The sequence below is a fragment of the Calidris pugnax genome, unplaced genomic scaffold (assembly GCF_001431845.1).
Source record: "Calidris pugnax isolate Ruff unplaced genomic scaffold, ASM143184v1 scaffold440, whole genome shotgun sequence".
NCBI classification, from domain to species: domain Eukaryota; kingdom Metazoa; phylum Chordata; class Aves; order Charadriiformes; family Scolopacidae; genus Calidris; species Calidris pugnax.
Window position 1 is genome coordinate 128,278 of NW_015091165.1, and position 21,992 is coordinate 150,269.

Genomic DNA, 21,992 nt, shown 5'->3' on the forward strand with positions numbered 1-21,992 from the left:
AGTAGAATGTTACGGAAAAAATCCAAAACAAATAGGACATTACAGAAAAACAAAGATTTATTTATAAAGTTTGATCTACCCCCATAAGAAAACTAAGCGGTGAACAAACACTGAGGAGTGTTTGTGTGCTGCACAACCTGTAACTCATAGGTACCTTCTTTGAACTCGCTCAACAAGTGATTTTTCCACTGCCACGCTGCTGCTCCTACAATTAAGAGCCTTCTCCTCTCTCTGTAAGAGACACCCCATCGTGATCCAGTCCGTTCAAGCCAGTGTCTGAAGCAGCAGTATTTTCTCATTAATGCAGAATCTATGCAAGACCACCATGAGATTCTCCCCACAGCGCGAGACCTGGCGCTCCATGGCCAGGCGGAAATCTTCCTTCACTCCTTTAGTTATGCCCCGGGTAACTGTGTGATGCCTTAAGCCATGAAGGAAAGAGAGACAGAGAAAAAAAATAATAATCAAATAACAGTTATTTGGTGCACTACAGTAATTGTAAAGGTGCTGGTGATAACCGAGTTTACATAAGGAGACCCAAATAGTCCTTGCTATGCTGTTTTTTAAAAATCATGTGTTTCGTAGCTTACAAGTCTTTCAACAGTTAGAAGTTCCATAAAAGTCTAGGCTCTCACTGCTTTGGTTATGACTGTCTGGGGGGAAAAATGTTGCTGTTCTGGCTGACAGGAAAATCCATCCTCTCAACCCAGCGTGTACAGAGTTCTCCTTGCTTGGGGATGGGAGTTTTTTCTCTCTACCTTTGCTGCCCAAACCACCTCCTCCTTGTAATCACTTCTATAAACAGTTGGGGTTGAAAGAAGAATGAAAAGATGAACCTGCTTTCCCTGGAGGAAGGGGACAGACAACTGCCACCATAAAGAGCAGAGGGCATCTTGTGCCAGTAAGAAAGCACAGGAAGGAGCTATATCATCTTGTGGGCACTGATCTCTTGACTAATGAAAGGCGCAGTGAACGTTTCGGAGGTCAACACAAAGCCCAAATCAAGCCAGGCTGTGAGTGTGTGTCAGTAGAAGCCAGCTCTTGTGAAGATACCAGACACCAGGCAGGGGGTCACGTTTACTCTGAGCAGAAGTTCAGGACTTGTTTTCAAACAGAGGGTTCAGCTAGTGAGCAAGATAAAGCAATGCTGGCTGGGGAAACTCTTGGGATGCTGCCCTGTTAAAGGCCATTCTTATAAACAGTTCTTTGTCCTCACGCTGGCCTGTAGCGCTTGATACTTAAATCTTGTCCTTAAAACAACATTCTGCAGCACCAAAGCACTGCACTTCACTTGCACTGCTCCAGAACTGGGTAAGACAGACCACAAGACTTTGTGACATTTACTCCCAAGCCCTACTTGGGAAGGGAAGCAAAAGATAGGCCCTGAAATGAGAGCCCTGGCACTACTAAAGGAGCATCATAAATTAAATGAGAGAGAAAAGCATAATGCTAACATCGAGACAAGTCCTGAGTCGTGGGTAAGAAGGTAAGAGCTGGACCAAAGCAAGCAAGCACACTGAAAGACAGAAAGGAAATAAAAAATAAAGGGTGAAGCTATCTATGCCAATCCAGGGATGCTGGAAATGAGAAAGGGAAAAGCCTGGGAATTCCCCTTACCAACACCACCACCCCAGCTCCACTTCAATTAGCAAGTCCAGCATTTGAGAAGAGACTTCTTTGCCAAAAAAAAAAATAAGCAGAGACCTCTGTAAGAGGTGGAAAAGGCAAAGAAGGGACTAGCCTGGAGACTGCTGGGCCATTCATTGATAAGCTAGGCTGAGCGAAGCAAAACTGCACTGAAAATACTCCAGCTTATTCAGAGGTTTTTCAGAGATAAGCCCCGTTTTCCATCTTTACTGTCTTAAATGTTGCTGGCAGCCGAGTGCTACGGTCAGTTACAACCTAAAGGAGAATAGACAACCTACAGCTACTGAGCAAGCCAGCTGCACTTCTGAAGATGTGTGTCATGTAACAACTGGGAAACAGAAAACAGAATTCAGGACAACTAAAGAAAAGTAGCTACAAACAGATCCAGAAACCAGTATCTTGAAAAGAAAGGGTTATGCTCTTCCTAATACATGATTGAACATTGGGGGAGATTTCTACATTTTTTTGTTTAAATTCAACAGTGATTATTAAATTGAAAGGACACAGATACTGGCAACTTATGGGAAAAAGAAAAATAAATGTTATAATAGAACAACATGGTTTGCCAGGCAATGTAGGCACAAATGGAGAAAAAGAAAAAAAGAAAAAAACAAAGATAAATACTGAGTAACAAATTGCTGAAAACCATGGGCAGTAAAACATGTTGACAAAACACAGCACACTATGAGCGGGGTTTTTCCACTTGGTACCTGTCAGCAGTCTGTATGCTGGGCTGTAGCACAGGTATGAATTCCTGCTGCAGTAACCCCATGGGAGGGCTAGAAGTCCTTTAAAAAACAGCAAATAGCAGCATTCAAACACCCACACACCAACTCCCCCCCCTCTGGTGCAAAACAACTCTCCAGAAAAAAAGGAGCAACAAAGAAGTAGGGTGAGACCATGTAGCAGTATGACCACCGAGCAGCCCAAGGGGTGCAGGACCCTACGAGCATCAAACATGCAAATATCCCCAGATTTCATCGCGAGGCTCTTCTGCAACTGTGGTCTAAATCCATACATGTATTTTTGGACAGTTACACCAGGAGGAAGGACAGCGGTAGGTGCAAAAACAATACGCAGTTGTACTAGGGTGAACTCTGGTAGCTCTTCCCAGGAAGCGTGTCAATCAGAAAAGATTTAATCGGAGGAGCACCGCAGATCCCACGGCTTCCCTGCAGAGCCAGCGGGAGCGCGTCAGCAAACTGGAAGAGCCCACAGGTTGGGAGTTAAGGGATTGGCTGCTGAGCCCAAGCCGGGTGCATGCACAGCGGGTATTGGCCAAATTGAGTACATGACAGCGTTCGTTAACAAGGTTGCCTAAGTATCTTCTCATCACATTCAAACTGCACACAAAAAAATGGCTGTCGGAGGACGGCACAAACGCCCACTGGGAGCAAGCTCCCATTTCTGACCAGTACCACATCAACCAGCCACCAAAAGGTGTCTCAGCTGAAAGACAATTTGTCTTCTCTGTGAAGTTAGGTCTTCACCTCTGTTTGCTATCAATTAACACAAGATAATAACCTCACACGTCCAGCCTACAGCAAACCCAACGCCCCACCTAAGGAGAAATGAGCAATTTGGTATATAGAGAACAGCTCTAGTTTCTTAACCTAAGGCTCTCAAAACATCATCTAAATCTTATTAGGCACCCAACACCTGAGTGCAGCGTTCACCCCACAGATGCTCAGAAGGGAGCAGAGAAGCAAGACTCACGCTTACATGCCCGTAATACTGAGCTAGGTGCCCACCTTTAGGTCTCACAGGTGGGCATTTGGGTTAGTATCTGTAATTTATTAATGAATATGGATGGAGAGCTATGCTTAAAAAAAGCCAAATAAAGACAGGACATTTTAGTAGTACAGAAACACCCTACAATACAGCTACAATAACCTGAAATAACATATTCACAAGAATTATTCAATCAAATGAGATAATTTTTCAAGAGTTCTTGGCATGAATAGGTTCAGAGGGTATTTGGTCTTGGGGTCTAGAGAACAAGTCCTACGAGGAGAGGCTGAGGGAACTGGGCATGTTGAGTTTGGAGAAGAGGAGGCTGAGGGGAGACCTCATTGCCCTCTACAGCTCCCTGACAGGAGGGTGTAGAGAGGTGGGTGTTGGCCTCTTCTCCCAAGGGAATCATGCCAGGAGCAGAGGAAATGGTCTGAAGTTGGGGCAGGGGAGGTTTAGATGAGATGTGAGGAAGAATGACTTTGCTGAGAGGGTGGTCAGGCCCTGGAAGGGCCTGCCCAGGGAGGTGGTGGAGTCACCATCCCTGGAGGGATTGAAGAAACGTGTAGAGGTGGCACTTCAGGGCATGCTCTAGCACCCGAGATTGTGGGGTTGTGTCTGTTTGTAGGGGTTTTGGGGGGGTTTTGTTTGTTTGTTTTTGTTGGGGTTTTTGTGTGGCTGGACTCGATCTCAAAGGTCCCCTCCACCCATGAAGATTTCTGTGATTCAGTACTTGCAAAACGGACACAGGGAACAGAAAATAAAAAGAAACAGCAAGATGTTACTGGTCCCAGGGTGGCAGGTGTTTGCAAAAGGGATTCTGTGCAACTGTGTCTTCAGTACCATTTGCAAGACCTGCAGTCAGAACTAAACATACCAAAGGGAGCAATCAGAATAAAAATTACTCTTCCAAGATACTTTGTTTCACTTCAAATCAACTGTGTTTCTCCTTCCCTGTCCCCAAGGGGAGATAGGATGGGGATGTGAGTAGAGGCAAAACACTCAACAGCTTTCCTATCAAGTTCACGCAGTTTGGTAGGCTAAGATTAGACTAATTAGAGTAAGATTTAAGAGGAGCGCAACATTCATCAGTCATTTCTTACATATTGTGCTTTTCCTCTTTAACCTCACTAGCTAACACTGTCACTACTGATGTATAATCAGCAAAACTATGAAACTTGGCTTGTCTGGAGTTGAAAAGCACGTAGTGGCTGAATTCAGAGCTCATCACAGAAGTCTCAGTGACACTGCAAACAGCATGAGCTGGCTGTATCACCAGTGAAAACCAAAACCCTGGACCTTCATATTCCCACAATGGACACAAGCAATGGGAAAGCTTACAAGCTGTATATATATATGTATTTCACAGGACCTGATTGCAAGCCAACAGTCTACCAAGATCTTACTTCAGCTTTTGAAAACCACACTGCATTTTGCTTTCCTGGGTTCAGAAAAGTTAATGTAATTTCCTATTAAGTATAAGGTACAAAGGAAAAGTACTGGAGGAAGAATGTGGAATTCACCCGGGGAGAAAATGTCCTGTAAGTCACGAAACAAAAAGCTGTCCTTATAAAAAACATAGAATATCTGTAATGCATTTCCCATCAATTAAGATGCAGGATTGCTACGTACATTTACGCTGGGGAAAGATCAGGCAAAGGAGCAACTGCTCTGTCTTTGGGCTGCTGTGGCAAAACTCAAGCCTTCCTGTGTGTGGCTGAACAGTATCTGAGCTGCTAATTATTGGGAGGGTGGAGCAGCAGCTCATACAACCAGAGCTGGTGACAGTTTTGAAAGATGAAAAAGCCAGTCTGCAGGTTTTGATCCTACCAACCAACCACTGTCCCAGGAACACAGGGCTGTTCTGGCACACTTTATCCAAAACCCCAGCTGGGGAAGGCTGTGAGCTAACCAGTCAACGCTGGTGGGTGACACCATCCCCGAGGCTCACTGCCAGTCCAGCTAAAAAAATAACTGGGGTACCAGGGGAGCAGACGTCATCTCCAATTAGTGGACTACGCCCTGAACTCTCCCTCCCATCCCATCAGCTCTCTGGTGAAGTGTCCAACACACCTCAGCCACATAAAAGACACTGTACACAGCTTTTCCAGCTGGATGGGATTATTTGATTGTTTTGGCTCAGTAGGCACAAAGAAACGGACCTCTCTTCTACAAGCATTTTCATCATTCAGGAAACAAAGCACTGGTCAAAAAGAGGTCGAAGAGAGATTTCTATCTTGCTGGAAACACCGCTCGCTCCCTACTTCCTGACGGGTGGGATCAGAACAGTAAGAGCTACTACACCAATCAAAATAATAGCTGTCACCCTGAGAAACAGCACCAAACTACTGCAACAAACTTGAGACAGCAGCTAAGAAGTTACTAGGCGTAGTCTTCAGTGCTAAGCCCTCTTGCTGACAAAGCTTATTACTTTACATCATTCGTAGTGCGGCGTACCCTGAATTCTTGTTTGCATGCAGCTGGTTAGAAGCAGTGAGATACAGCAAGGGTAAGAGTTTGTGAATCTAGAGCTTAAAAGAGAAAATTCTCCATCACATAATTATGTTTCTTCTTTTTCTTTTCTTTAATTACACCTAGTATTTCATTTTTCTGTTGGTTACTCTGGAAAATCTATTTACTACTCTCACTTTGGATCCAGTTGTCTAACGTTATGCTCCCATTTTTTGAAAACTTTAGCCCATTTCTAGTTAGTGAATAGCCAGAATACACTGACCCAAACTGGAATTTCAACAAACTTCAGCAGTACCCCTCTTATAAAGCAAAATACCACAAGTTCTAATAAACAACCAGGATATTCCAGAACATTCTGCCCCTAAAACCCTGCAGCAGATACTTGTTCAGTCTTGTCTCAAAACTAAGAACGCCTAGGAAGTTAATCCAAATTATTAATTTCCTTCAGCATCTCATAATAAGATAAGCAGAATAAGCTTGTTCCGTACATAACAGGAGATGACTGGCTAGTTCTGTCAGAAAGTTCATTAGAGTTTACCTGGAGTGTAATTAAATTTATATTTATACCTAAGTTTTTCATCATTCAGTGGTCTTTCGTAACTTTCTTTACAACAAATAGTGCTTTCTGTTCAGCATCACTGTTCAGCCAAATGAACACCTTGCACTCATGCCTAATTATTGAAAGAATTCCCACAAAGTGCAAGCATCCGGTTGAAAGAGCAAGACTGTCATCACTTTAATACCAATCGTTCTAAAGCAAATGCAACACTTAAAGTTCTGTACAAGTAGGAGTTCTGCTTAAAAGCAGGAGAATTTACAGATCAGCAGGAGAGTGAGAAAAAGAAATGCACAGCCTTGTTTGAACTCCTTAGCCAGCTCCTTAGATTTAAACTCAGAAGACAGGACAAACTTACTATGCAGAAGATTACATAAAAGCAAAGACAACCAGAACATACTTTCCCCGCCACCCCTTTTTTTTTTTTCCCCCAAAGGAAACAGTAAATGCTTTTTTATCCTTACTTGATCAACATTGCTTGATTTGGCAGCAGTTCCAGATGAATTTTCCCTCCTTCCTGTGTTCTTAAATAAGCAAATTCCTCCAACATATCAATATCTGAAGAAAACGTTAAAGATTTGAGTAGGGAAAAAAAAAAATCACAGAGAACATTCCTTATTGCTCACATCTGAAGCCATATTGCTGAAAGGCCAGTCAAAATAAACAGCTGTTGAAGCATCTCATTCTTAAAAGTGATAAAGATCACAGCATATATTCCTAATCCTCACAAAAATGCACAAAGAGATGCACAAATGCACAAAAAGAAATGCATTTAAAATCAAAGGCAAAATAAACACATCACCCAATTTCTTTTCTCTTCGTTTCTTCACACATACAGTCAGACAGGGGTAAAGAAAGCTCATTTCTCCAAATTCCCCTCGTTGTTTTTACTTTTTCTACACTGGAGGTTATCAAAGCAGTGCGTACTGAGGCTGGGACTGAAGGAAATGCCACCGCAGTGGTACATACCACCGTTTTTAGTTTCTACTTTGGTCCCTTATTTAACTTTTCTTCTTCTTTTTTTCTTTTTTTTTTTTTTTTTTTTTTTTTTTTTTCCTTCCTTAACATCAGAGCTTTTTTTATGTGTCTCAGATTGGAGTTAGACCCCTTGCTTCCCATGGAACCTGGCTGGATGACCACTTAGCTTAGACAGGCGTGTGCATGCCGACCAAAGCGTAGTCAGATATCTGACTACAGAAATCAGACATGCTTTGTATGAACTTTGACATATCTCACTATCGTACTCAACCCAAAAAAACTCGCCCACACAAAGCATTTCGTAAAAAACAGCCAAAATCCTTCAACTCCTTGAAGCACAGGTACCACTTCATTGGTTTTTTTAACAACCTTGTAGTATAATACCCTAGATATCTTAGTGAAAAGACTGCCCTCACCTGCACCAGCAGCCTAAGCTGCTGCTGAATACAAGTGCAATTGCAGTGTACTTAAGGGTAATCTCAAACGCCAGAACAGGTGACAGGAGCCCTATTTATAACACACTGTGCACTGCCACCCATTAGGTGAGCCTTGCATAGTATGGAAATAAATACAAAATAACGATTTCACAGTGCAAAGCTGCTGCTGTAACTACCTAACAGCTTTTTTCAACACCCCAGCACGTAGTTTTGGATGTGAAAGACATTATTGGTTACACAAAGGATACTTGTGACATAGTTGAAAAAATTCTCATACTGGAAGTTTCCTTGTTGGCAGATTTTGTTGATGGCTTTCAGGAACAAGTTCTCACCCCTCGGCCATTCATGCTGAAGCAGAACCACTACGTGGCCCAGCGCCATATCATCTCTGCTGTCTGTGAAAGCTCTGAGCTTCAAGGAAAAAACTGACATTGAGACAATCACGGAACACACGTTGCTTTTATGAATACACGGCAAATATAAAAGAAGTTATTTAGGAGTGTATTTCATTCTGCCCTAATATATATATATCTAAAATAGGCGGGTAATTTCCAGACAAAATACCAAATTCTCTCCACTGACCTATAAGGGAAGTCTGAATACAGACAAAAATATGTTGAGATTAAGTCTATCTCCTCTGCTCAAAATTAAATGAATAGAAGAGAGAGAACAAACCCCCCTCCTGCCAACCCCCAAGAAAAAGACCCTCCACAAACCCGTTGAGGTGAGAAGCACTTGAGCACCACTAGGATGAGGCCATGCAGTTTTGGGACCCCAGATACACAAACTAAGCCTTACAGACATAAGGGAATGTGAAGCCCTGACTACAACTTACCTTGAAACAAGCTAACAACAGATGAAGGCAGTAAGGCATGATAGCTCTGCTGGTACATGGCCAAAGCTTCAAATCAGACCCTGCAACAGAACAGTTTATCATACACTTCTTTAGGGATCTTATGATTATCTAAGTTTGAAAGAAATTAGAACAGAGCAAAACAAATCTACAATTGCCAAATCTCAGGTAAGGAGGAAACTTTGAAGGTAAATTATAAGTGATTCAAAACATGAAGTTACCCATTTTAAAAATTTTTCTTCGTTTCTCTTTTCCTGTTGTAGGACTTTGTCACCAATATAATTTAATAGGTATCAGCAGGAAAACCACTCACAAAAAACAAGAGGGGATAAAGAACTTCCCCCCTTTTCATAATGCAAAGACAGAAGAATTAAATACTCAACCAAAACGCATGAGCTAAAACCGAGCTGACACTGAGTTTAGGGTAGCAGCAACTCCTTACCTTTCCTGAATTTAGACTTGACTTTAGGTTGCTCCTCTTGTACTTTACCTCCTTCTTGTATTGGAAGTAAAATACAGCACATGAGGTCAAGCACTTTTTCGCATGTTTGCTGTAAAAAGGAGGAGAGAGACATGATAGCGCTAAGTCTAAATTAAAGTTCTTAAAATTCTGGTATGTTAATAATGATTAAAAATTTCAGACACCACAAAAGAAAAAAAAAAACAAATCACAGAATTTTCTGCTAGAACTTAAGTGGACTTAATTCATAAATTAGTTTGGCTGAGCAAGAGCAAAAAGACATAGGAGTCATTAAACAATCTCTGAGAGCCTGCCTAAGTCATTTTAATTGTGAAAAAATATGCGTCGGCATTCTTCATTTTAAGAGCGTAAAATCAATACAACTGCAATCAAAAACTATTCTATTTTGAAGGATTAAGTTTTCAAATGAATTCTTAGAATAGCTATTAAAAGCTTGTTCTGTCCAGGGTAAAAATCAAAAGGAAAATGGCAATCTGACAGTACGACAGAAATGTGATGAATTCTAAATGCTATTTCATAGAGACAGTAAGAGGTCTGTGGAGATACATTACCACATTGCCAATGAAAAAGTGTTAAACTGGAAGGGACAAAAAGACTTGTCCAGTAGTACTGGAGTGATGTTAGAGCCTAAGAGACCCAGCCTTTATTATTAGTGCTGACACCGACTGACCTCAGAACACTCCTGTTAATATTAAAACCACAAAATATGCATTGCTAAGGTAACACAAGTGCAGAGGTCAGGCCAGACAATATTGTTCTGGAGTTTCTTATACTCTCAGTTGATAACTATTTCTTTTCTAGATGATCACAGAAGTTTGTTTTCTGTAAACCTTTTCTTTCCCTGCCACGTGAAGCCTATATCTAAAGCATTTTCTCTCAAAACTTTTTTACGGAATTAAAATTTAAGGTTACATTTACAGACAACTCAAACACTTGTAGCTAGGGAAAATTGTAAATAAACTCCTAAATCATAACTACCAAATAGATTCTTCAAGCAAGATGCTAATGGACAGTCAGATAACATGCCAGACAGGGCAATTCTTCTCTCTGTGAAGTATGGATTTTTCAGGAGACTCTGGGTTATGTTTGATATCCCGTTGCAAGCAGGCTAACAGGAAAATTCAAAGGAAGAAGACAAACAGGAATCACAGAGCAGATGATGAAAGACCAGCGTGGGGAATGCCGTACGTACCCGATATTCTCCAAGGGCAAAGTGGCAAGTTGCTAACTGGATCAGTGCTCTCTGATTTTCTAGTGAGCCTTGTCCTGTTATTTGCTGTGGAGAATGAGAGCCCTGAAGAGCTGCCAAGTGATGTAGGCTGCTAATTGCTTTTTTGTACTGCCCCTTTAAAAAAATAAGATAAAAAAAAAATAGCATTAGGGCCTTTGTATACACTGGCTAGAAAGACAGAAATAAAAATTCCCTTACAGAAAACTTTCAAGACAGATTGTGTCCAAGGTACGTTTTAATCTAGCAGAACACTCTGATGTTCTAGTTCACATCACACTAGTGATGTGCTGTGCACAGAAGTAGCAAGGCAATGGAGAAGACAAACAGAATTCGTTTTTAAAAAGCCTGTTTACAAAATAGCATTAATAACTGAAACAATCACTAAAGTCAATCATGACTTTATTTAGACTAATAAAGGTTGAAATTGCTCTTGTTCAGGTGCAAGCATAGACAAAAATAAAAGACCTCGAAAGGGAAAATATGAAAAGAACAAGCTTTGTTCTCTAGGTGGTATTTGGAATGAGTACAGTCAGACTAATTTCTGAGAAGAATGGTAAGTTTTAACTGAGACATGTTAAAATCATCTCCTGTTTGAAAATTCTTCTCTCTGTGTTGCCACAGAATGCACCGAGAGACAAATAAAATGCACTTTTCTTCTATAACACTATATATATATGTATCTACATACATATATCTACATGTCAAAATGTCAAGAGAGAGATCTTTTCCATATGCCAAAACTAGCTGGAGCTCAACAAACAGCTTTTGGGTCAGGAATCTCCAAAGTAGGGTACCTAGCTTGTGCTAAGAATGGAAGATCCCACCCCCAAAAGGGTGATGCTTTAGAAGATAAAATCAGCAGACAAAGCAAACTTGCTGCTCAGAAGAGCTATTCACTAGAAGGAAGAGCAATGTAGTGGTGTCATTTTTACTAGTTTTTACTGAATTTTTTTTTTTTTTTTACCTGGTAGATGATCATGTCTGTAAGAAAGATTCTTAACCAGAGCCAGGTGTCTGTCTTCCATGACAAACAAATTCTGGTGAACTCTGCGTAAGTGATTAGAGAAGAAAAAGTATGAGAGAAAATGAAGCATTTTACAGCTTTGGGTTGAAAATCAATTGTCTAGGAAAAAAAAAAAGAAAAAGCTGAATTTAAAAAAGAAATAAAACAGTGAGAGTGTGAAATCCCTGAAATATAGGATACTCTCTTCCTATCCAACTATATTTGGATTATACTTTTCTTCAAGTGTCCAACAAAGCTAAAAGTAGCTAGGTGGTACTATTTGCCTGCTTTTTAGAAGAGAAATTTGTTTTCAAGATTATCACACCTGATATTATCAGAAAGGGTGAGACACTGTAAAGACACATCCTAAGCACGAACTAAAGCAGTCATTAGCAGCACATCCTCACCCAGTATTACCAGCACCACCACGAACCAACTGCTCCTTCAGTAAAAGCTGAAAGAAATAAAACAGTGAGAGTGTGAAATCCCTGAAATATAGGATACTCTCTTCCTATCCAACTATATTTGGATTATACTTTTCTTCAAGTGTCCAACAAAGCTAAAAGTAGCTAGGTGGTACTATTTGCCTGCTTTTTAGAAGAGAAATTTGTTTTCAAGATTATCACACCTGATATTATCAGAAAGGGTGAGACACTGTAAAGACACATCCTAAGCACGAACTAAAGCAGTCATTAGCAGCACATCCTCACCCAGTATTACCAGCACCACCACGAACCAACTGCTCCTTCAGTAAAGTATGCTTCCAAGAGAAGTGGGGGTGAATAAGCAAAGATGCATGATGGATGAAACAAAATCCAGGAACAACATATTTAGAAATGCAACAGCTTATAAAGCTTCTTATCAGAACTTTGATCAAAAAAAACCCAGGACCCAAAGTAAAATCAATTTTAGGGATTCACAATGACTTCTGTGAACAGCAATGAAGCCTAAATGCAACTGTGCCTGCAGTTAGCCTTACCTTTGTCCAGTGATTCCAGAGAATAGAGCAGCTCCCAGCTCTCTCTCGCCAGCTTAAAGCTCTCTAATACTTCAATAGAGTTTGCAAGATCTGCCTTGTTTACTGTAATATGGCGACTTCGTGCCTTCCCAGAAGGATCCTCATCATCTGAGCTCTGCTTAAGGGTCAGTATAAAACAGAAAGATTCACTTCTTAATTTGTACTTATTTCAAAGAACTCTAAAGTCACAGAAGTTCCACTGAACATAAGAAAATAATTCCGTACTAGAGATGCCAAGGTCCTAGTTTAAACAATTTTAAGTGACTTTTCACTTTGCTTGTTTTAATTTTGGAACAATCTGGCTTGCTACCCAGAAACTCAGTGGTATAGCTATAGCATGATAAACAGTATCCTAAAAGAATTCGTTCTGTTAAACATAGCACACCCTCAATGAGCTTCATCCAGATTATCTGTTAAAGTACACACATCATTTACACCTTATCACTCAGTTTAAGCCTACAGTGCCGTAACATAAAGCTAATGTAATTCTTCTATAAAGGCATACTTCTACCAGCAGACAAATTCTATAAAATAGTGGCTTTCTACTATTAAATAGATGTATTCACAGTTCAGTCATAAAAAGCCAATTAATTTGGACACCTGACTGCTACAGCTACCATTTTTAACAGCTTCTGCAGTCGCTGCTGAACTCCTTCAAGTTAATGTATTGACATCAGCACGGGTGTCTACAGCAATTGCTACAAAAATTATCTTATTCTTGCTGGCTTTAGCCAAAAGAACCTGTGTGCAAATTATGGTTCTAAGCAGCTATTCCAGGGTAGCTCTAAAAAGATGTCTATTACATGTATGTCAAAACCACTGCTGTCTAAATGCCAGTACGTACGCCATTCTTGTTAAAAATAAAAAAGTTTAGAAAAGTTACCATTGTTTTTTCTCTTCCTTCGGCAAGTTTCCTCTTTTTGTGTATGTGTTTGTTACGATCAATATCTGTATCACCATAGATGTTGGTCACATCCTCAAGAAGAACCAGCGGGGCTTGGTTTGGAGCATTTGGCCCTGGATTTAAAGATACATTAAGTCAAGATTGCTCTAAACTGAGCCAAAGGGTCTCATGCCCGTGTCAAGCTAGTTTTGTTTCCTTCACAAGTAATGATTGTAATGCTAGAGAAAACAATCTAAAATTAATTCACTGAAGTTGCATAAGCTTAAACTAAGGTACAGTTTTCTCAAAGCAGTCACGGTAAAGGTCAGAATGCATTTACCAGATGTCACAAGAGTCTGCTTGAGAGCTTCAGAATATCTTTGAATCCTTTTCTTACAGAGCAGTCACAAGATATACTCAGGCAGCAGGTGTTCTCCCATCAAACATTATTTGCTTTTATGTAAGTACAACTATTCAAGAGGTGAACAGAATAAACGGCTCTGAAGTTAACAGCCACAAACACTGTGAAGCAATATTCTCAAAACATTCTCATGAGAAACCAAAGCAATATGCTGACAGGTACTGGTACCTCAAAGAGGAGAGCGTATTTTATCACAGGATTTCCCAAGTAGGGTCACTCAGTGCAAGCTTTTCCCCCAGTGACTTCATTCTACAGAATTAAATCTTAGACTGAAAGAGCCAACCATCACTCCCCAAAGCCTCTAGAGAAGCCTAATTTTGAAGCACAGAAGACGTAATTCCTACTTCAGCTGGTGTCACAGAACATCTGGTGGGATCTGGTCCCTGTTATTTCAGACCTCAGTGCTTAAGTTTCCTCAGATATAAAATAGGAACAACACTTCTTAATCTCAAACAACATCAGTGCATGGCCACTACTGAGAAAGCTCTCCTTCCAAAAACATTTTCTCCTTTTGTATAGAGATGTGCAAAGCTCAAAGAGAAATATAAATAAATATAAAAAAAATATAAAGGAAATGAGAAATCTATTAATCTGTTTTCCCATTTTGAAATCACCATCGGCAAGACAGTAGTGCGGACAAGTATTTTCAGTGTGTGCATTTCTTCTGCTTCTATTTGCAGAAAGGTATGAGGATAAGGCGTCATTTATAATTGCAAAGAACTAACCTGAGAGCTTAGTATAAGGACAATCCATTTCACCTCTTGACACAAAAGAACCCATATTAAACTTTTTCCATCTACTCTAAAGTGACATGTAAGGAGTCCACTACAACACAAGTTAACATTACAATAAGCAACCAACCTGGCATGCTTAACAAATGACTTCACCTCCTTTGACTAGCTTCAAACTAAATGCCACCATTAAATGTCCCCTACAAAGGCTACAACACACTGAAATCACCTCTCCTGTACCATCAGGTATTGCCCTGTGTTGGAATCTAACCTGTGTGAACTGAAAATAGAGCCAAGTCATAATGTAGAAAATAGCATCCAGGAGAAACAGGTATGAAAATACCACAGCTGGGATGCTGCAAGAGTTTTATCACTATAATCTCAAGAGCTGCCTACTTCTACCACCCGAGGAAAAACTCATACTGATTTGAATGAATACCAGGTATTTACTTTCCAAAGAAATGTTCTCTTCTCAGTCGCAGGCAAGCACACTGTAGCCTTCATTTCAAAACCTCCAAAACAAAACAAAACCTAACCTCACCCTTGTCTTGGGCTGCAAACCCTTTTTTTACTTTACTGAAAGTTACACAGCCACACAAAGAGCAACATTGTCTTTTTCTTTCTAACCGAGCTCGAGAATCTAAGCTTACAGAGTTTTTAACTGATTTCTAACACAGTGTTATAAATAAACCCCTAAAAGCATCAGCCCAAGTAGGAATTCCTGCCAAACCTGCAGGCAGCCTGAAAGTTATGAGAGGTGTGAATTGCCTCATTCATTTCTCAAGTCTCCAGCAAGGCAGATATAAATTATGTAAGAGAAATGCATTAAAAGCTTTCTCTCAAGAGGTTTCTTGCAAGTCCATGCCCATGAGAAGAAAGTCACAGATGAAAGCTCAGAGCTACTGGACTAAGAAAGAGACAGCTTTTTTCCCCACCACTATGCTTCCAAAATACATAGAAATTCTACATGTCTACAGTGAGCCTTCCAAAGAGGGGTAGAAAACTCTAATGATAGAAAGGAGATGAAAGGCACTGAATACCACTACTGGACTTTAATACTAAAGCAGAAATGAGTAAAAGATGTCTTGGAAATATATTTCTGATGTCAGGAAATGACAGAGGGTACCAGAAATCCTCCACAGCAGGGACTGAGTTCTGCTATTTCAGTACATATTCTTTTTTTGGTGGATCAGTCTGAAAACATGAGCTTTAACATACTCAACCGTACAACTTAGAAAGGAATGTTTTCACCAGTGCTTTACTTCCTTTTTCCTCAACTCAAAATCAAGCAGCTAAAACTATATGCACAGCTAATGTATCTCACTGCCTCACCACAACCCCTCTTTCCTCTGGACAGAACAAAAAACCCAACTCAATTAGTTTCTGTATTTGTTAAAGTGACTACATGTTCTTTGCATACAAGTTGCCACCTCACTTGCCTTCTGAGCTTAGCTATCTACTGACATTGTTCAATTCATTGCCCAACTTTAAAACACATCACTTGTATTGAGTGTTTAATGACCCAAATAATCATTTGATCCATGCAGGAAATTGGGATGAAACTTAGGAACACAACACACAGAATTAAAACTGTAAATTTATCATGAATCAATAATTGTAGTGCTAATAAGTACTAATTACCTATGGTGGCAATTGTTTCAAGGAATTTCTTAGCGGTGAGTGAAGAAGCAGGAAATGCACACTATTAAAAGTTGAAAATTCCCCATTATGATGCTGTTTATTTCAGTAAGTTCTAAACAAACTGAAGGATAAAGAACTTCCCTCAGCTTCTGGGCCATCCCTGAGAAGTCCAGTGTATGCCTAAAGAAGCAATCCAAGATGTTCCAAGCAACCTGATATGCCACAAATGCAGATTTGAGTGGGTAGGAAAAAGCACAGGTAACATTCATACTTTAAACATTCAATTTACAAATTAATTACAAATTGGGATTAATGGGCAAAGCACACCTTAAAGGTTATGTTTAATAAAGATACGTTTACAAAGAAAGCCAAGTTGGAAGCTTGTGAATTTCAGGAAATCTTTTCCTATTCAGTTTTTATTTGATTAATTATAAATTTGTTGTGTATTCCTAATGCAAAAATATCTTCACTTATTTTGTGGAAGCCTTCTGTACAATCTTTTTACTGAAGGAAGCCAGGAAAATGTCAGGCTTCAAAGAAACAGAATCAGAGGAGAAAAGGAAACAGACGTGATGCTGATGGAAGAGTAGGAGTCAACCCTAGGGATGTTTCTCATAACATCTGGTCTGTTACTTTTCTCTTTGCTAGACAACTAACTGCTGCTGGCCAAGGTTGAAACCTCAATGCTAAGTGAGATTGATCTTTGGTCTCATCCACTACAGCAGTTGTCACAAACTACTTCTGCTGGTAGAACTAATGGCATGGGAGAATTTTTAAAAAGACCCACTTTGTAAGATGCTAGTTTCAGAAGACTAATGAGTAAAGATCTTTCAGGCATTAGCAATGAAATCACAATGAACTCTTTACAAAAGTTGAAATATTAGAAACTAACCTTGAAAGAGCGATGGCTGGATGTTGCTGACATACTGGAATGCATTTTTAAAGAAGACCAACATCGTGGAATACACTACTTGATTCTTGTATTTAGCATGTGCATCACTATCGAAGTTGCTGATGTATCTGCAGAGATCTTTCATTCGATGCAAAATGTCACCAAAACTTCTGAGGAAGAGAGACAAAAAGAATTCAGGATGTTACACAGATTCCAAAACTAAAGTAAAGAATGCATAATTAATATGAAAAACTTAACGTTTCAGCTGAGGAAATCCCCCAGCTGCAAGTCAGTGGAGGTTGGAAACGCACGCCAGTGAAACTTCACTAAACACTCACCATGTTCCTCTTTGCTGAGGCACCTAGGGAAGGATACCCCACGGTACTACAGTTCTTATGCACAACTTTCATTTAAAAATATTTCGTTTAGAAACTAATTTGAAAGGGCTCCCTAGACCCACGTCTTTGCGTTACATTGTAGTCTTGAAAGAAAAGCTGGACTGAATTTACACAAAACATTCTAATGTTAAAATCCTTCTTCAACCCCTGTCCTTAAGAATTAAAAAGCCAAATTCTCCTTGAGAAGAAATACAGAGAAAAGTAAACATTTCTCACCTTCTTCCCTTATCCATTTGCCATTCACACCTCATTCCCACCACAGACAGTATTTTAAATAGCCTCTCCCAGGGATCCGTAATCTGCGATGATTTCTCTGTGAGACCATCTATTACGTATTTCTGAGAGCTACGCTTGCTTGGAGACATAATATCAGAGGAATCTTGTGAACCTAGGAAAACCAGCACATTTTTCTCCTCATAAAGAAATCAAACCAACTGATTTATTTTCAAGAAGGAAATATGTAAAAATGTACATTGGAGCTTTCAGGATAACTACTCTTTACTGAGAGGGCTAACAGGGAGCAAATAGGCATTTCTGCCTCCTCATACAAGAGAGCTGATAGGCTGGATAAGGAGATCTTGGACATTTTCCCGTACGTATGTTGAAGCCTCATGAGCATCATGAATAAGTAGTTGAAGCATCATGAAGTATTTTGCTATCAAAGAACTAAGAAACCTCAAATACTACTATTAATCCTTGTCTACCGGACAAATTACATAAAAACAATGCATTCTTCATTTCTGGACATCACTTCAATAATACTAAAATACCATCTAAAAAAGGTTAATTTCATAAGAATATTCTTACCTTGATACTGGCTATCCGTCTGTGTAGATCTAGTTACGTAGTTAATATAAAATTCTGCTGCTTTATTCAGGTATTTATATAACAAGCTGGCAGGAAGTCGAACATCAGGGTTGTTAATTATTAGAGGAAGAACATCACAAACTAAAAAAGAAAACAAATCAAGAAATCCTTTAGGTTTGTGGGATTTATTGCTGTATTTGTACTAAGTAAAGTTTCTCAATCAGCAATAGAAGCCTCCATCTCTGGCTGACCACACACCACAAAGGATCACAAAGAACCTCGCATGAATGTCTGCAGCATCAATTTGTACCATAAGGTCAGCCTGGCCTAATGTGGTTTGAACCTCTTCTGACTAAAAATCTTGCCATACTAAAAAGCTGTAACACAAAAACATTAATAGTTTCTTACCAAATAATTTTCTAAAACAATTCACTGGGGATTCCTGGTCTTCAATACTTTCAGCGTCCAATAATGTTTCTCCAAGGCCTACCTGTGTAAGCAGAGGTGAAAATCAAGCACTGGAACCAGAGGTTTTAGAAACTTTTGGAACGGCTGATGCAGTGACTATATCAGTAAAGATGTGCATAGACAGGTGAAAGCGATGGAGGTACCAGACCTCAAAGTTGCAGCTTGTCACCTGAGCTGTAGTAATCGACATGTTAGTGTAACTCAGTCTCGGAACTAACAGGTTTTATAGCCTTTATAGCCTTTAAAATATTTTGAAACTACCCTTAAACTGTCCTTAAATAAAGCAGGTCATCATTTAAAGACCTCCAGATGAAGTTTCATAAGTTAAAGCAAACACACGCCTTGTTAGAGTCTAGTCGCAACCTCAAGGCACTCTGCCCTCAGTGAGAGTTTACTGACAAAAAGCTGAAGCAATACTCTTTCTTAGACTATAATACTCCTCTACACTCTTTTTTTGGTGCTATTCTGCTTTTTTAAAAAGCATGGAATATTCTTTGCACTTACAAAACAAAAAAATGGTTTTATTTGCTTCCATTTGTTTTCTGCACAACTCTTTCCTGGTGGTAACCTCACAATACAGCAATCTGAACTATTAGCCACAGTTAAACATGAATAAGAAGACTCACCCTCTCACCACGCAAAGGAAAACACATTTCAGCAAAAATCTCAAGAAACAGAATGCCAAATATCCTGAAGAGTTACTATGAGCTTTGCTTCTCTTACCCCATGTTGCACCACAGTCTCTGGGAAACGTCGGAGAAGTAGTAATAGCATTTCTGCTCTTTCTAATGTGTTAAAACACTGCTCTGTGGCCTTCAGTAACATTTCACACTGGACCCGACCAGGAAGAGTTTCAAATAATCCTTAAAAAAAAAAAAAAAAGTAAACATTTATCTTGCTATGTCTGAATTGTAAACACAACTGTTAAAGGGTAAAAGACTGGTCAGCATCACATTGCCATGCAGTGAAAGAGATTTCCTTATACTTTTTTCTGCTTTTAATTTCTACGCCTGGAAATAAATGGCTGTTTCTTTCAAAGAAGAACATATGAATATATATCTGTGTTCATTCAGCTGCACAAACTTGAATTAGCAAGTAAGACTGCTAATGAGTAGAATACTGAAAATTCTAATACTAAAATACTTGACATTTTAAGATGCTTTTTCAAGAACGTTCATTTATTTTTTCACTTACATTCCACTTCTACAATTAATACTTCCGTTATTAAGAGGTAGTTTTTTTCAGTTTTAACTTCCAATGAGACACTAAAAATAAACCAACATATTCTCCCTGTAAGTTTTATGTATTCTCTCTGAAAAGTAAACATACCCATGAAAAAGCAAATGTTTCCTTAACTGGAATAGCCTGTATGCAGAGTTACACACTGCCTACCCTTAGAGCTTCTGAAGCACATATTCAAACAGCAAATTACAATTTGTCAGGTCTAAACCCTGCTTCAAAACTGCCTGTGGTCGCCAGTGGTGAATGCCAAGCCTTTCTGGTCACTGTTCATTTTCATAACCCTCACATCATACAAATTCACCTCATTTTTATGACCATTCATTGTTCTCTGCAATCAGTGATTCCTAAATCCCCTTCCAATCATTCCCTATGCAATCTCTTTTCTAAGTGCTTGTTGTTTTGGCAAACTTAGCCTACCCATATCAGAAACAAAGCAACGGGAATCAGCTTCTTATGGCCCTTTTTGTTTCCTAAGCCTAACACACTGAAGGCTGAAGTGAGCAAAACAATCTGCTGCCCTCAAGCAAATTTACAAAGACTGACATTTACTTGCCAGACTAGATAAGAAGCCAGAGGGCTTATCTTTAGATTCGTTCAGGACTCTCCCTATTCAATGAATAGAATCCTTACCTCTTAAAAATTGTGTCTGCTTGTCCTGCGAGTCATTCCTTAACGCTGATGTAATAACGCTAATCTCCCTCCATACAGCAGGTTGGTCTGGAAAATTCACAAACCTGTAATAAAGTGTTGAGGCAAGGGATCTCATAAGCTGTTTCCAAGACTAAACCTTCCTATGAAGGAACGCGCACGGGCAAGTGGAAAATAAAACCTTCCTTTTAGTGTTTATTTTTAATTAGTAAGACCTTTTCTGCTTAATTTATCCACACGGAGAACACTCGTGTTATATTGCTTACATGTCGTAGAGGAGCCTGCCCGCAGACGCCGTCCTTTCAGCATTCCTCTCGATAGTGTACATCTCATACTGCGAGAAGGAAGAGCAGAACATTAGCTTTCTTGAATACATTTATGAATCAGATCAGTCCTTCCGCTTTAAAAAACTGCCCCCAATTTGTCACAGGAGTCTGAACAGCAGAAAATGAAAGGACTGCGACATTGGCTGGAGAAATTAGGAGCTGAGTTTACGCTACCTATTCACATATTAAATTAGGAATACACTTCTCTACGATAATAGAAGTATTGTAGCATTAACATGCTGGCTTTATTTTTACACACACACAAAAAACCTTAGCGAGACTTCAAAGAGTTCTTTGACCAGGGATTGTTCCCAGTCAAATGCAACGTAAAACCTCAAGCTATTACAAAAGCCATAGGCAAGAAAAGCACTTTAAATCTCTATTAGAAATGGCTGTTTCTTGCAACAGCAAACCCAAATGTTTCGCCATGCGCCAACCCAAGAAGCAGAAAGGGACCTTCACCTCAGTTATAACAAAACCCACTACTTTCACCTCTTTCACAAAGCATAGGAGTGGCTTTTATTGCAGTGAAACACAATGAGGAGTTACAAAGTCGCCGCTTTTATTTTTAACCACCGGACACCACAGCCAGAGGCCGGGCACCACACACCAGTGCTTCCCAACACCCATCCTGCGCCTTCAGAGGGGAGCGAAACACGACAAAGAAAGCCTGCAAAAAGAGCGTTCGGCTGCAAAATACGGGTGCAAGGCCCGAGCTCGGCCGCCAGGCCCAGGCCCAGGCCCGGCCGCCATGACTAACAGAAGAAACGGCGCCGCTGCCGGGTTCCCCGTCACCACGGCAACCGGGCGCCACGCCCCTCCACCCCCATTGGCCGAACCGCTTGTCAGTCACTCCGCACCCGCCGCAAGGCCCTGTGGGGGAGCGCCGCGCCGCGCTTTACCGTTGCGCCGGCGGCGCTTACCTGTATGTTGAAGTCGGCGGGGTAGAGGCTCCGCGCCGTGATGAGCCAGGCCTTGGCCGCCCACAGGTCCCCCGGCACAAGCTCGCGGGCCCGTTTCACCAGGAACTCGCAATCCCCCTGCGCCGACATCTTGCGCCCGGGCCCGGCCCATCCGCCGGGCGGCGCGCATGCGTCCCGCCGCCCTGGGGCGGCCTCTCCCGCTCCT

At 40.4% G+C, this 21,992-nt stretch overlaps 1 protein-coding gene across 7 annotated transcripts; it reads right to left on the reverse strand.

The window, feature by feature from the left end:
- Positions 1 to 39: 39 nt before the first annotated feature.
- On the reverse strand, positions 40 to 21,963 carry INTS10 (integrator complex subunit 10). Of its 7 annotated transcripts, none has more exons than XM_014959344.1 (18): positions 21,788 to 21,963; positions 20,805 to 20,872; positions 20,521 to 20,624; positions 19,372 to 19,511; positions 18,589 to 18,670; positions 18,181 to 18,321; positions 17,590 to 17,761; positions 16,976 to 17,145; positions 13,291 to 13,424; positions 12,369 to 12,525; positions 11,351 to 11,433; positions 10,348 to 10,500; positions 9,117 to 9,225; positions 8,657 to 8,736; positions 8,070 to 8,232; positions 6,871 to 6,964; positions 2,358 to 2,435; positions 40 to 421 (listed from the first exon to the last, which is right to left on the reverse strand). In XM_014959344.1, the coding sequence occupies exons 1-18, from the start codon at positions 21,914 to 21,916 to the stop codon at positions 265 to 267; spliced, it is 2,214 nt and encodes a 737-aa protein (XP_014814830.1). In that variant the 5' UTR covers positions 21,917 to 21,963; the 3' UTR covers positions 40 to 264. The 7 variants fall into 7 exon arrangements, 6 of the variants coding, with proteins under 6 accessions (XP_014814830.1, XP_014814829.1, XP_014814834.1 ...); XM_014959343.1 differs by having other exon boundaries at positions 12,369 to 12,534; XM_014959348.1 differs by lacking the exon at positions 21,788 to 21,963 and adding an exon at positions 21,357 to 21,592 and having other exon boundaries at positions 12,369 to 12,534.
- Positions 21,964 to 21,992: the final 29 nt, after the last annotated feature.

What these genes read in the sequence shown, in the direction of transcription:
- INTS10 (XM_014959343.1), bottom strand. Translation starts at nt 21,916, where the DNA reads ATGTCGGCGCAGGGGGATTGCGAGTTCCTGGTGAAACGGGCCCGCGAG. An exon ending in GCAGACACAATTTTTAAGAG is followed by an intron (nt 19,512 to 20,520) that starts GTAAGGATTCTA and finishes TTTTTTTTTAAG; the next exon opens with GATTATTTGAAACTCTTCCT. An exon ending in AAGGAAGAGAAAAAACAATG is followed by an intron (nt 12,535 to 13,290) that starts GTAACTTTTCTA and finishes TGTTTTATACTG; the next exon opens with ACCCTTAAGCAGAGCTCAGA.